This window comes from Lissotriton vulgaris, unplaced genomic scaffold (genome assembly GCF_964263255.1).
Source record: "Lissotriton vulgaris unplaced genomic scaffold, aLisVul1.2 SCAFFOLD_322, whole genome shotgun sequence".
NCBI classification, from domain to species: domain Eukaryota; kingdom Metazoa; phylum Chordata; class Amphibia; order Caudata; family Salamandridae; genus Lissotriton; species Lissotriton vulgaris.
In genome coordinates, this window is record NW_028252132.1 from 889,068 (window position 1) to 901,110 (window position 12,043).

The 12,043-nt window shown below is 47.7% G+C and overlaps 1 protein-coding gene across 4 annotated transcripts in view; it reads right to left on the minus strand.

Annotated features, from left to right (window-relative positions):
* LOC147662656 (kelch-like protein 13) overlaps nt 1-12,043 on the minus strand; it is a 409,739-nt gene that overhangs the window by 237,963 nt on the left and 159,733 nt on the right. Inside the window, exon 1 of one of the 4 annotated variants that reach the window (XM_086951014.1) lies at nt 1,890-2,488. The exons of 1 other annotated variant lie outside the window; for it this stretch is intronic. In XM_086951014.1, the coding sequence (XP_086807140.1) occupies nt 1,890-1,969 (80 nt within the window). In that variant the 5' untranslated portion in view covers nt 1,970-2,488. Of the gene's footprint in view, nt 1-1,427; nt 1,799-1,889; nt 2,489-12,043 lie in introns of those variants that run through there. 2 more of the 4 variants (XM_086951016.1, XM_086951013.1) reach the window with 2 other exon arrangements.

The following is a 12,043-nucleotide window of genomic DNA, read 5'->3' on the forward strand; positions in this document are numbered from 1 at the left end:
ACCTAGGTTCATCAACCTATCAGTCTAAGAGCCTCATCCAAAAAAAGAGCACAGGCGCACAAAGGACTGCAGCATCAGATCAGACATTCATGTGAGTTACACCTACCCAACACGAAAACACAGAGAGCTGTCAACACACCAGTGTGTAAGCACTAAGGAAAACATGGAGCCTGCAGAAGACCCAGTTGCTAGTGAAGTTTCATACACAAATATATAGGAAATATTGCATTTGGATGCTTTTCATTTCACGAGCATTCATTAAATTGTTCTGAACTCGACTTGATGTTTTACTGGACTGATAGACAAAAACAGAAATACTAGTGTTTGAATAACATTACAGAGCCATCGGCTACTTCCCTCCAATACTTTTGCATAAAACAAATCCATAGCATACCACTGTTTTCGAAATAAAGACTAAATTGAAAGGATTTTTTGGTTTCATCAATTGTGTAACCATATATAATTTCTAAACTATATGTTTTGGTGGAAGTGGTCGTATTCTTGCACACAATATGAATAAAAAAATTGTTAATTAAACAATATTTCTCACTTTTAAAACCAAAAGAAAGCAGCCACTGCATGCTAGACCTTTTTTTCGCTTACACACACACACACACACAGGTCTAACAAACGGTAAACATTGAATTAAAAATAATATCTTCAATATGCCCAAATCTCACAACCAAAAATAATTTTTAAAATGTATACTTAAAAATGACAAAAAAATGCACGTTTTGAATTAAATATCAGCATTCACGATTCTTCGCCAAGATAACACCTCTTCCCCAGCCTCCACATTTGTTTTTTTAATCGTACTTTTAACTGTAACAATGAAAAAGATATCAAATACAAATGGCTATGAACAATCAAAGATCGAACCATTCACAACTGTTCAAAAGAAAATCAGGTGCACACAATGTCCAATTAAGGTACCCATTTCCCTTTGCTGAAAACCAACACACTACTATACCAGCTGAAAACCTGCGCACAAGACCAACTGTTAACACAAAAATGACAAATGAACTGAAAGCAATGACAAACCCCTACAATTTGGAAACATTCTTTAAAAATAAGTACTTAATTAGCAAGCGCTAATCTTATAAACACATTTAAAGGGTCCACACGGTTACAGCTCGTTTCAGAAATAACATTCACTGTCCGAAAAGGAGTGGGGGCGGGGGCAGTTTTTAATTATCTAGCAATATACATGTCTATACTCGGTATATAGACTATACATATTTTAAGTCCATTCCCTTAGAATCTACTGTGTCTGTTCAGGACTGGTGCAACGTCCTTTTGTGTAGCTGCACAGCACAAACACCACCACCACAGTACAAACACTGGGTTAAGAAGAACAACACGGCAATGTCGCTGAGACCTATGCAAATGCTGCAGGCGACAGTAGTGAAATCCCCGCTTTCACTTACATGTACGCTGGAGACAGTGGCGAGGACCTGGACGCCTTAAGCACGGGCACCGGGAATTTCCACATAGCTGGAGCGCTGGCTTTCCATCTCAATGGCATGTTGTCACCAGGGCACTAGAGTGACAGTAAACAGCGTTTCCATAGCAGGCTGGCGGCGCGAGCTCCCATCCCACACGCGAGTGGCCCCCGAACCCAGCTGGCAGTGTGTGCCAGGGGGGCTGTCGGGCTTCTCCTTTTAAATCCGCCTGTCCCGCCTGGCTAGGGAGCCCGAGCCCGGCAGCGCACTGCAGCAGCAGCGAGCCTGGCGGAGGTGCAGCGGGAGGCGCGCGGCGCTGCTGCTCCACCTGAGCGGGGACACTGCAGCACTGCTCCGCAATCTGCACCTTCAGCACTAACCAGCCAACCCTCCCGCCCCGCCGACCCACGCCGGCGCCGAACAAAGACAGAGCGGAAAACAACGTACCTACTCAGAATGCACTTGTCATCCTCCGCGCAGTCTTCCTGTGAGCTGCAACAATGCCAACGTGAGATGAATCTCAGCATAGCCCTGGGCCCGGGCGAACAAATTCAGCAGCCCCGCTCCTCCCAGGGCACAGCTGCGGCCACACGGCGCACGGGGGCCATCGCGGAAAGAGCCCATTTAAGACAGGACGGTCCGTCCACTCCAGGTCTGAAGAGGCAGGGCACACCGGCGCGGCGCCCAGCCGCCAGGGTAGGCATGCTCTCCCCCAGAGCAGGCAGGCAGCCCTCACTCCCCGGGTCTCGAGCCCCCGCACTGAAGCGGGAAGATCCGCGTCTGTCGTCTGCGGTGCAGCAGCATCGTCCTCCTGGCAGGGACGCTATCTTCGGCAGCCTAATTCGATGCCCCCTCCCCCCTGACAGAGCGCAAATTGCTGGAAGTACTGACAAAGCAGACGGCCGCGCAGGTGTCCAGCTGGGACCGGGCTCTGGAGCGCTGGGGTCTGATGGGTGACCCCCAGGGGCTCCGGAGATTGACAGGGGGGCTCGAAAACAGCGCTGCCGGTAAACAGCAGTCCAGGCACTTCATCAAAGGAGCAGTCAGTGCACGGAGAGTTCAAGGTAACGGCCAAGGGAGCCTCGCAGCACATGCCCGTTCGATAATTCAATCCGTGCTAGGGGGCTGCTGCTAGCTAAAAATACAGAGGGTACACATTCCCAGCCAGTGCGTGCCCTGCTGCTGCAGGCAGCAAGGGGGGGAAACATTAAAGTAATCAACGGAATACTTCGAATTATAGATTCACAGAATTGCATTTGAAAGGACTGGTTTTGGAGACGAACACATATGTCCCCTCCCCTCGGTCTCATTTATTCGACCTCTTTAAAACGCACAAATGTGCCAAGAGCCACAAGCAAAAAAAAAAAAAGCATGTCCTCCAGTCTGCAGAAAACTCGATCAGTTGAATGGATATATATATATATATATATATATATATATATATATATATATATATATAAATAAATGTATACACACACACACACACACATTAAAAAAACACTTCTACAAGGGAGATAGCTGGAGCTATAGCATAGCGCTAAGTACCACCCAACAAGTACGTCAATGCAAGAGCCTGCACTCGAGTGGAGAAGTTTGTTCCTCACAGCGAGGGATTCTTAGCCAACTGGGCATCCTGGTGAGGGTGCGTTGCTTGGACGAACTTTCTAATGTCAACGGTGCCTCAAACAGACCTACTTAACTACATTTCCAAGCTGGGCCACTGCCACCATCACCAACATGTGCTTGTGTCCTCTCGCATTTGAGTGCATCCTGCAAGTCCACATAAAGTTCCAAAAACCATTAATGTATTTGTATATAAATTCACTTAAGGGAACTTGCAAGACCCTTTGGTGCTGTTATCTTTTTACACTACACCGTACGTTATTTATTTGTCCCCAACCATCAAATAAGGCAGTAATCTGGCTAACTAGGACATGTAGAAAAAGGTCTTACTGATTTGATTTTTCAGGGTGAGTTCTTTATTGATTATGACTCCCAAGGTTTTGGCGGATGTAGAGGGGGCGGGTGGCTGACTAAGTTCTTTAGGCCAGAAGTTGGAGCTCCATGGGTTCCGTGCGACTCCTCTGAGGATCACTTCTGTTTTATCTGGGTTTAATTTAAGGTGGTTGCTGTTCATCCAATCACGGATGAACAGCATGGTTTCCTGGAATTCAAGGATGGTGTTAGGGGAGTCGTTAATCGGTAGTATCAGTTGGAAGTCGTCAGCATAGTTAAAGGTTTGGACTTCCCTTTCTTTTAGTAAATGGATCAGGGGGAGGAGGTATAGATTAAACAGATGAGGGGAGAGAGACGAGCCCTGGGGAACGCCACAGTGTTCTTAATCTTAGGGGCTGTGAAGTTTCCCAGGCGGACCGCTTGATAACGGTTGGTAAGAAAGTAGTTTATCCATTCCAGGGCAGAGCCTTGGATTCCTGCATCCCTGACACGGTCGATCAGGATGTTGTGGTCAACCGTGTCAAAAGCGGCAGAGAGATTCAACAGTACCAGGGCTTGGGGAGCGCCTCCATCTGCTTTCTCTCGCAGCGAGTCCAGACCTGCCAATACCACTGATTCGGTAGAATGAGCTGGGCGGAACCCTGCTTGGTGAGGGTCCAAGTAATCTGATAGCCAAAAGCATTTCCACCTTTCTTGAGCAATGTGAGCTTCAAGTAGTTTGGCCATATAGGGGAGCAGTGAAATAGGACGGTAGTTGGAGAGAGTTCCAGGATCTGCTCCTGGTTTCTTCAGGAGGGGGATGACCGATGCCTCTTTGAAGGCCTAAGGTACGTATACCTGGAGTAACGATTTGTTTAGGTGGGTCATGGCAGGTTCTGGGCAGGCTGTAAAGGCTTCTTTTAGAACCCACAGGGGGCAGCCATCCCTGGGGAAGCCAGATTTTACCTTGATTAGTAGGTCTGAGAAGACTTCTTGATTTATTATTGGGATTTGTTCTAGCTTTTGTTTGTTTTTAGGTTTGTTTTGACAATTAGGCTTTGTACAAATGGGGATACTTGCTTTGATGGTTTTAATTTTAACAATAAATAAGTTATTCAGTGAGTCACATAAGGATTGCGAAGGTGTGATTTTTAAAGTAACTCGGTCAGGGTTAGGTAAATTATTAATTATTGAGAAGATATCCTTTGATTGGTTTTTGGAAGTGATGATTTTACGTGAGAAATATTCAGACTTTGTGGTCAAAATCATTTTTTGTAAGTTCTAAGGGCTATTAGATAGGTAGTTTTGTAGTCAGGTGAGTATTTGCTTCTCCATTTACTTTACGCGCTTTGCTTTTTTCAAATCGTCAGAGAGGACTGTAGCTGGGCTGCTAGGCTCGAAACTCTGAAGTTTTATGAGATGCAGTAGCATAGTAAGGATGTCACGAGCCTCGCGCAAGCAGGAAAATTGCAGTTTTACTGCTTTTGGGGAAGTACAATTCAGCAATTATAAGGGCTCAATGCCCCCCCTCCCTCCAAGGCTCTGGGCCTGAGTGCCACTGCACCAATTGTAGCTACACCTCAGATTATGAGACATTTTCATAGAAGATAACTTGTCAAATGTATTCACGCCATGGCTGAAACTATCAGCAACATGCAGAAAGCCTTTCTATGATTGGTAGTTAATTGTGAAGAATCAAGGATGTGGGACCCTTCAGTTACAGCTGCATGTTGCAGGAGCTTCAATAAAGAGCAGAAGGGACTACTACCATTTTAAACCATAACACACATCTAACCTTGGTTTAACAGGCCTCAGAGCCAAACAGTCAAAACAATCAGAAAAAAAACAAGAATCTAAGTGTCAAAAGAAAAAAGGAGGGGAGCAAAGCGTAGGGGAATTCTACTATCCACTCACCCACCATGTAGAATTAACCAACAGCAAGCCCATGGCCGGATATGTTTACTCAAGTAGCCTTGGCTCTGGTAGAGTGTACGGGCACTTTTTATGGGGATGAGCCTAATTCAAAAAGCAACAATGCTGGTTGACTTATGGGACAATTTGTCTCTGAAGACTGCTTTCTATGGTTTAAGATCACCATATGTGACAAAGATCTCGATAGCAGAACAAGTATTTGACTAATGCCCATGACATGACCACTTAGCTACAGATGGCAAAGAAAAAGACAGCATGCCAAATCTCCAAAATAATAGTGACATTTTTGGGATGAATGAGGGGTGTTCTGAGAAACATTATTGCATTATTCTGAGGCAAAAAGGGCTTTCATGCCACTTATGTGGGCTTTAATTCAAATTGTGTGCACCCTATTGGCATAGAACGCCCTTGCTTTAAACAGTTCTGTTCTTATAAGTCAAGTATTTACATGGATACACAGGCCTGTACATTAATTAATATCAATGTACCTAGCTGAAGTTAAAGGAACCAGAAATGCTATCTTTTAGGAAATCAATTTCAGTTCATGTGAGGGCTTGTATTTGTATGGTTTATGCAGAAGACCAGAAAGCACAAGATTACAGGACTTCTAATCTGGTCAACGATAAATAAATAACAAAGACGAAGGACTATCTGTTGACGCTCGATGGACTCAATGGAAGAGTCCATCGAGAGCCAGTTGATTCTTGTCGGCAGACAAACGTTTTGCAGGTATAAAACTGATGCCCTATTTTGCCACATATTTGGAGAGAGATGAAATGCCGTCTAAAGGAGGCATGAACGGGTTTACCAATTTGGGTAAAGCCAATGGAATAACTTTAGAAACTTGAACTTGGTTGCTTGGGTTGTGGATTTTGTTTAGCCTAGATGGTGGATGGAGGCTTGTAGGCCGGGTTCAAAGACTCACAACATCGACATCCAAGAGGTCTGTAAGCGAGGAAAGACAGATTGCCTCCTTCTTAATTAGAAGCAGAAACCAAGAGAACAGTACTTGGTCAGGCTAGGCTAGAGCAATGGTTTTCAAATGTTTTAAAGACCGTACCAACTCCCAAGTGTGACCCCAAAAAATAAAATCGCCCCACCACCCCAGAATGAAAACCTCATACTATCAAATTGGCAATGTTTAAATTAAGTTATGTTGTGTTCCCCTGAAAAAATGCAATAAAAAATACACAATTGGCAACATACTATTCTGGTCATCCAGGTCTTACTAAAGTTTAGAAGTAACCACGAAGTAGGTTTTTTAGTATTGTTTTGGGTGGGGGAAGAGGGGGGACTGGGGGTAGGGGGGTTGAGGATTATTTGGAGTCCATTCCCCTTTGACACACCTACTTCCGATCAATATAGGAATCAAAGATGATGTTAGTGATGGCCCATCACAGAGTGGATTTTAGTCAGTCATTTTGTCACTAAAACCAAAGAACTTATCAGCATGATGCTGTTCTTGGCCAGAGCATGTCCCCCCCCCCCCCCCACCTCTGGGGTTAAATAAGGCCTCCCAAGGGAGCCTGCCCCTAGTTTCAAGATCTCTGGGCTAGAGCGACAGGGAACAACATACAACCTTGACATTCAGGACTCATGGAATCAGAAAAAAAATCGGTGAGGAAAGCAACGTGAGGTGGAAGCATAGAGGAGCTTACCTAACCAGCTGATTAGGAAAAGATCCCCAAAGACTGAGTTCCCTTGGCCATTCAGAAGGTACGACTGGCACATTTCAACATTAGATAACCACACCTGTATTTTGAAACTATGCCCTGCGGTGATTCCGCGCCCTGTTGGACTATGGGAGACAGATTGTCTCAACCCCCCCCCCCCCTCGAGTGTCATTAATGTGATGATGAGACTTGACTATGTTCATGCATGTGAGTCTTTTGTATCGTATGGTTTTCTTTAATCGAAGTTATTAAAAAGATTAATAAAACAAGCATTGGAAATGCAATAGGTCTCGCACCATTAGAGTTAGTGCTTTTAGAATTGTTTATGGGGTTTTTTTGTAAATGTTTAGCATTTTTGTTTCCTGTAGCCAATGCTAAAGAATTACAAATAAAAAAAGCCATAAACATTTCTTAAAGCTGTAACTGAAATGGTCTGAGACCTATTGCACTGTGTGAGGGTGAGGGGTTGAGGGTGAGTGAGGGTGAGGGGTTGAGGGTGAGTGAGGGTGAGGGGTTGAGGGTGAGTGAGGGTGAGGGGTTGAGGGTGAGTGAGGGTGAGGGGTTGAGGGTGAGTGAGGGTGAGGGGTTGAGGGTAAGTGAGAGTGAGGGTGAGTGAGGGTGAGTGAGGGTGAGTGAGGGTGAGGGGTTGAGGGTGGGTGAGGGTGAGTGAGGGTGGGTGAGGGTGAGTGAGGGTGAGGGGTTGAGGGTGAGTGAGGGTGAGTGAGGGATTGAGGGTGAGTGAGGGTGAGGGTGAGGGGTTGAGGGTGAGTGAGGGTGAGGGAGTGAGGGTGAGGGGTTGAGGGTGAGTGAGGGTGAGGGGTTGAGGGTGAGTGAGGGTGAGGGGTTGAGGGTGAGGGGTTGAGGGTGAGTGAGTGAGGGTGAGGGGTTGAGGGTGAGTGAGGGTGAGTGAGGGTGAGTGAGGGTGAGTGAGTGAGGGTGAGTGAGGGTGAGGGGTTGAGGGTGAGTGAGTGAGGGTGAGTGAGGGTGAGGGTGAGTGAGGGTGAGGGTGAGTGAGGGTGAGGGTGAGTGAGGGTGAGGGTGAGTGAGGGTGAGGGTGAGTGAGGGTGAGGGTGAGGGTGAGTGAGGGTGAGTGAGGGTGAGTGAGGGTGAGGGTGAGTGAGGGTGAGTGAGGGTGAGGGTGAGTGAGGGTGAGTGAGGGTGAGTGAGGGTGAGTGAGGGTGAGGGTGAGGGTGAGGGTGAGGGTGAGGGTGAGGGAGGGTGAGGGTGAGTGAGGGTGAGGGTGAGGGAGGGTGAGTGAGGGTGAGTGAGGGTGAGTGGTTGAGGGTGAGTGGTTGAGGGTGAGTGGTTGAGGGTGAGTGAGTGAGGGTGAGTGAGTGAGGGTGAGGGTGAGTGAGGGTGAGGGTGAGTGAGGGTGAGGGTGAGTGAGGGTGAGGGTGAGTGAGAGTGAGGGTGAGTGAGGGTGAGGGCGAGTGAGGGTGAGGGTGAGTGAGGGTGAGGGTGAGTGAGGGTGAGGGTGAGTGAGGGTGATGGTGAGGGGTTGAGGTTGAGGGCGAGGTGTTGAGGGTGAGTGAGGGTGAGGGTGAGTTAGGGTGAGGGGTTGAGGGTGAGTGAGAGTAGTTGAGGCTGAGTGAGGGTGAGTGAGAGCGAGGGTGAGTGAGGGGTTGAGGGTGAAGGTTTGAGGGTGAGGGGTTGAGGGTGAGTGAGGGTGAGGGGTTGAGGGAGGGTGAGTGAGGGTGAGGGTGAGTGAGTGAGGGTGAGTGAGGGTGAGGGTGAGTGAGGGTGAGTGAGGGTGAGTGAGGGTGAGGGTGAGTGAGGGTGAGGGTGAGGGTGAGTGAGGGTGAGTGAGGGTGAGTGAGGGTGAGGGTGAGGAGGGTGAGGGTGAGTGAGGGTGAGTGAGGGTGAGGGTGAGGGAGGGTGAGGGTGAGTGAGGGTGAGGGTGAGTGAGGGTGAGGGTGAGGGTGAGTGAGGGTGAGGGTGAGTGAGGGTGAGTGAGGGTGAGGGTGAGTGAGGGTGAGGGTGAGGGTGAGTGAGGGTGAGGGTGAGTGAGGGTGAGGGTGAGTGAGGGTGAGGATGAGTGAGGGTGAGTGAGGGTGAGGGTGAGTGAGGGTGAGGGTGAGTGAGGGTGAGGGTGAGTGAGGGTGATGGTGAGGGGTTGAGGTTGAGGGTGAGGTGTTGAGGGTGAGTGAGGGTGAGGGTGAGTTAGGGTGAGGGGTTGAGGGTGAGTGAGAGTAGTTGAGGCTGAGTGAGGGTGAGTGAGAGCGAGGGTGAGTGAGGGGTTGAGGGTGAAGGTTTGAGGGTGAGGGTGAGGGGTTGAGGGTGAGTGAGGGTGAGGGGTTGAGGGAGGGTGAGTGAGGGTGAGGGTGAGGGTGAGTGAGGGTGAGTGAGGGTGAGGAGTTGAGGGTGAGTGAGGGTGAGGGGTTGAGGGTGAGTGAGGGTGAGTGAGGGTGAGGCTGAGGTGTTGAGGGTGAGTGAGGGTGAGTGAGAGGTTGAGGGCGAAGGGTTGAGGGTGAGTTAGGGTGGAGGGTGAGGGTTTGAGGGTGAGTGAGGGTGGAGGGTGATGCAGGGACCTCAAAAAGTAAAGGAATAAGAGGCGTTTATGTAAAGTAGAAAACGACAGTATTGTGCATACGTTTTAGTGGGAGCGCTTGGAAACTAGACGCCTCAGAAGGCAGGTCTTTGTGTGTGAATAGATTTTGAGTGGAGGGCCACCTGCTTTTCTTTTTCCCACTGTGCTCCTTGTTGAATTTATAGATATGCTACCTCTGAAAGGCCAGCTCTGCTGGGGCAGAGTCAGTCGCTTGCCTGATGACAGGACACTTTGTTACGTGTTGTGTATACTTTTCAGCAAGCGGGGGGGGGGGCCGCCCTGACCAGTTTGTAAAAACGCTTTATAATGTAAACATATTTACTGCTCCTGCGGCGCCAGCGCACTTGACAAACAGAAGCTCAGGGCGGCTTTAATGTGAATCTGGCCCCGGTCCACCGGGGTGGGGAGGCGGGGGGAGGCTGCTAGGAGCAGCTGAACTTTCAAAAATGCAGAACGTGTCTTTCTGCGTATGGCATGCGCCGGGAAACGGGCGTCGCGGCGTGCATGTCGGCTCAGGAGTCGTATCAGTGTCGCGAGATGGGCTGAAATGAACTGGGTATGTCAGCATTGGGAGACCACGGAGCAGGATGGTCCCTAATCCGGCCTTCAGCGCCTAGAGGCTGTCCAAAAATGACAACCAGCGCTTAACAAACCACCTAAATGATGATAAAAAAAATAAAAAGATAAACCCGGGTTTAGTATTTTCAAGCTGAAAAGCATGCCTACTACTCTGGTGGCAGGATGACGCAATGTCCCCAGGACAGGCAGGGGTTGCACAAGTGCGCCGGAAGCGGAAGCTGTGTTCTTTTTGTGGTTGTGCGGGGATGCTTTGCCCGCGAGGTTACCAGGAAGGACGAATTTATTCATTCACATTTTTGGAGAGGAAGTGCTGCGCCCCAGGGGGTGTGATTGGAGGTCACAAACGCCACGGGTTGTTCGCCCTCAGGTTGCAAAAGTTTTTTTTCTTTCTCTAAATAGCGTTTGTTCCAAAGTGTATTTTTGCTTTATTGAAATGTAAAAACCACGTTAATATTATCTGCCTGCACGCCTCGCATCCATCTCAGAAGGATGGATGAAAGGCGGAGCAGGCCCTACTGATGGTACGTACACATGTGTGACCAGCAAGTTTAACGCGAGCCTTTATAAATGTTGCATTAGTCGATCCTATTTATGAAAGCTTATGTGCTGTATGATGACGTCACCGCGAGTCTTTTCAGACTTGCCTGTGGATGACGCCCACATTTTAAGTTTTACTGAAATAATGGACAACAAATGAAGCCACAACAGTCAAATCAGCAAAACTACTTGAACGAGTAAATAACGTGTTTGCAACTTTCAATGCATTACTTTGCTTTTACAGTATGATAGGAAATATGTTTTCCTGTTTTTTAAAATATTTTCACATGCAACGAACCAGCGTGCCTTTCGATGGATGTTTGTTGTGTTTTAAAGTTAAACATAATTGTAAACGCCCTTTCTCTGTTTACTAAACCTTACGTATTTAAGGGAGGGGGGGGGGGGGAGGGCGACGACGACGACGAAGTGAACTTCGGCTTTACACTCTTTTTTTCCAGTGTTAGATTTTGGGTTGTTTACCAGGGTTGTCCTAGGGCTAAAGGCAGTTGGGCACGGTTTCAGCCGGGGGTAAGTAAAAAGAGACCCTTCGTAAATATTTTTTAAAAAAACATGAAATTAAAATAGAAATAAAAAGAGGGATTGGCCCCAATCTGTTACTGAATGGACTTCAATTTAGTCGGCCATGCACGTGTGCGAGATGCTGTCACTCACAATGAAGAGAGCCGGTGACTGAAATGGGCAGCTCTTTGCTCCACATTGTAGGCTGGGGGTGAGTGGAAGTAAATTGTGTTTCATCGACCACCAGCCTTTAAACTGTTCAGTAACTCCATCTCTAGGATTTTAATAGCTTTGTGTTAAATTGTGCTAAATTGTGTTTGTATTTTTGAAAAAGATATTGTGCGTTTAGAAATAATTGGAAAATACATGTTTAAGGTACAGGGAGATAGCTATTTTGTAAAGAGCAAAACCAGGCACCACAATTAGCAATTTTGTTGATGAATGAAAATGCGGCTTCTGAAATATTTTAACGGCATTACCCGATAAACAATACACGTTAGAAGTATACAAAAGTAAACTATTAACCAAATGTAAGGGACGTGACATGGGTACTTTAACAAAAAAACAACAACAAAAACCCCACATAATCTGATGTAACAGCATTTACGAGTTGAGCTGGGGGATGGGGCGGAGCTGGTAAAAAAAAAAAAAAAGACGGAGGGAAAGCAGATAAGGGGAGGGGGGAGGAGAAATGCGACACGGCGGGAAGGGGAGGGGGCGGAGCGGGTAAAATAAACAAACGAGACGGAGGGAAGAGAGGGGAGGGGGGAGGAGAAATGCGACACGGCAGGAAGGGGAGGGGCGGAGCGGGTAAACAAAGACGGACGTGCACGCGCTTTTAAGCTCAATGCGCATGCGCATTGAGCTTAAAAGTCACG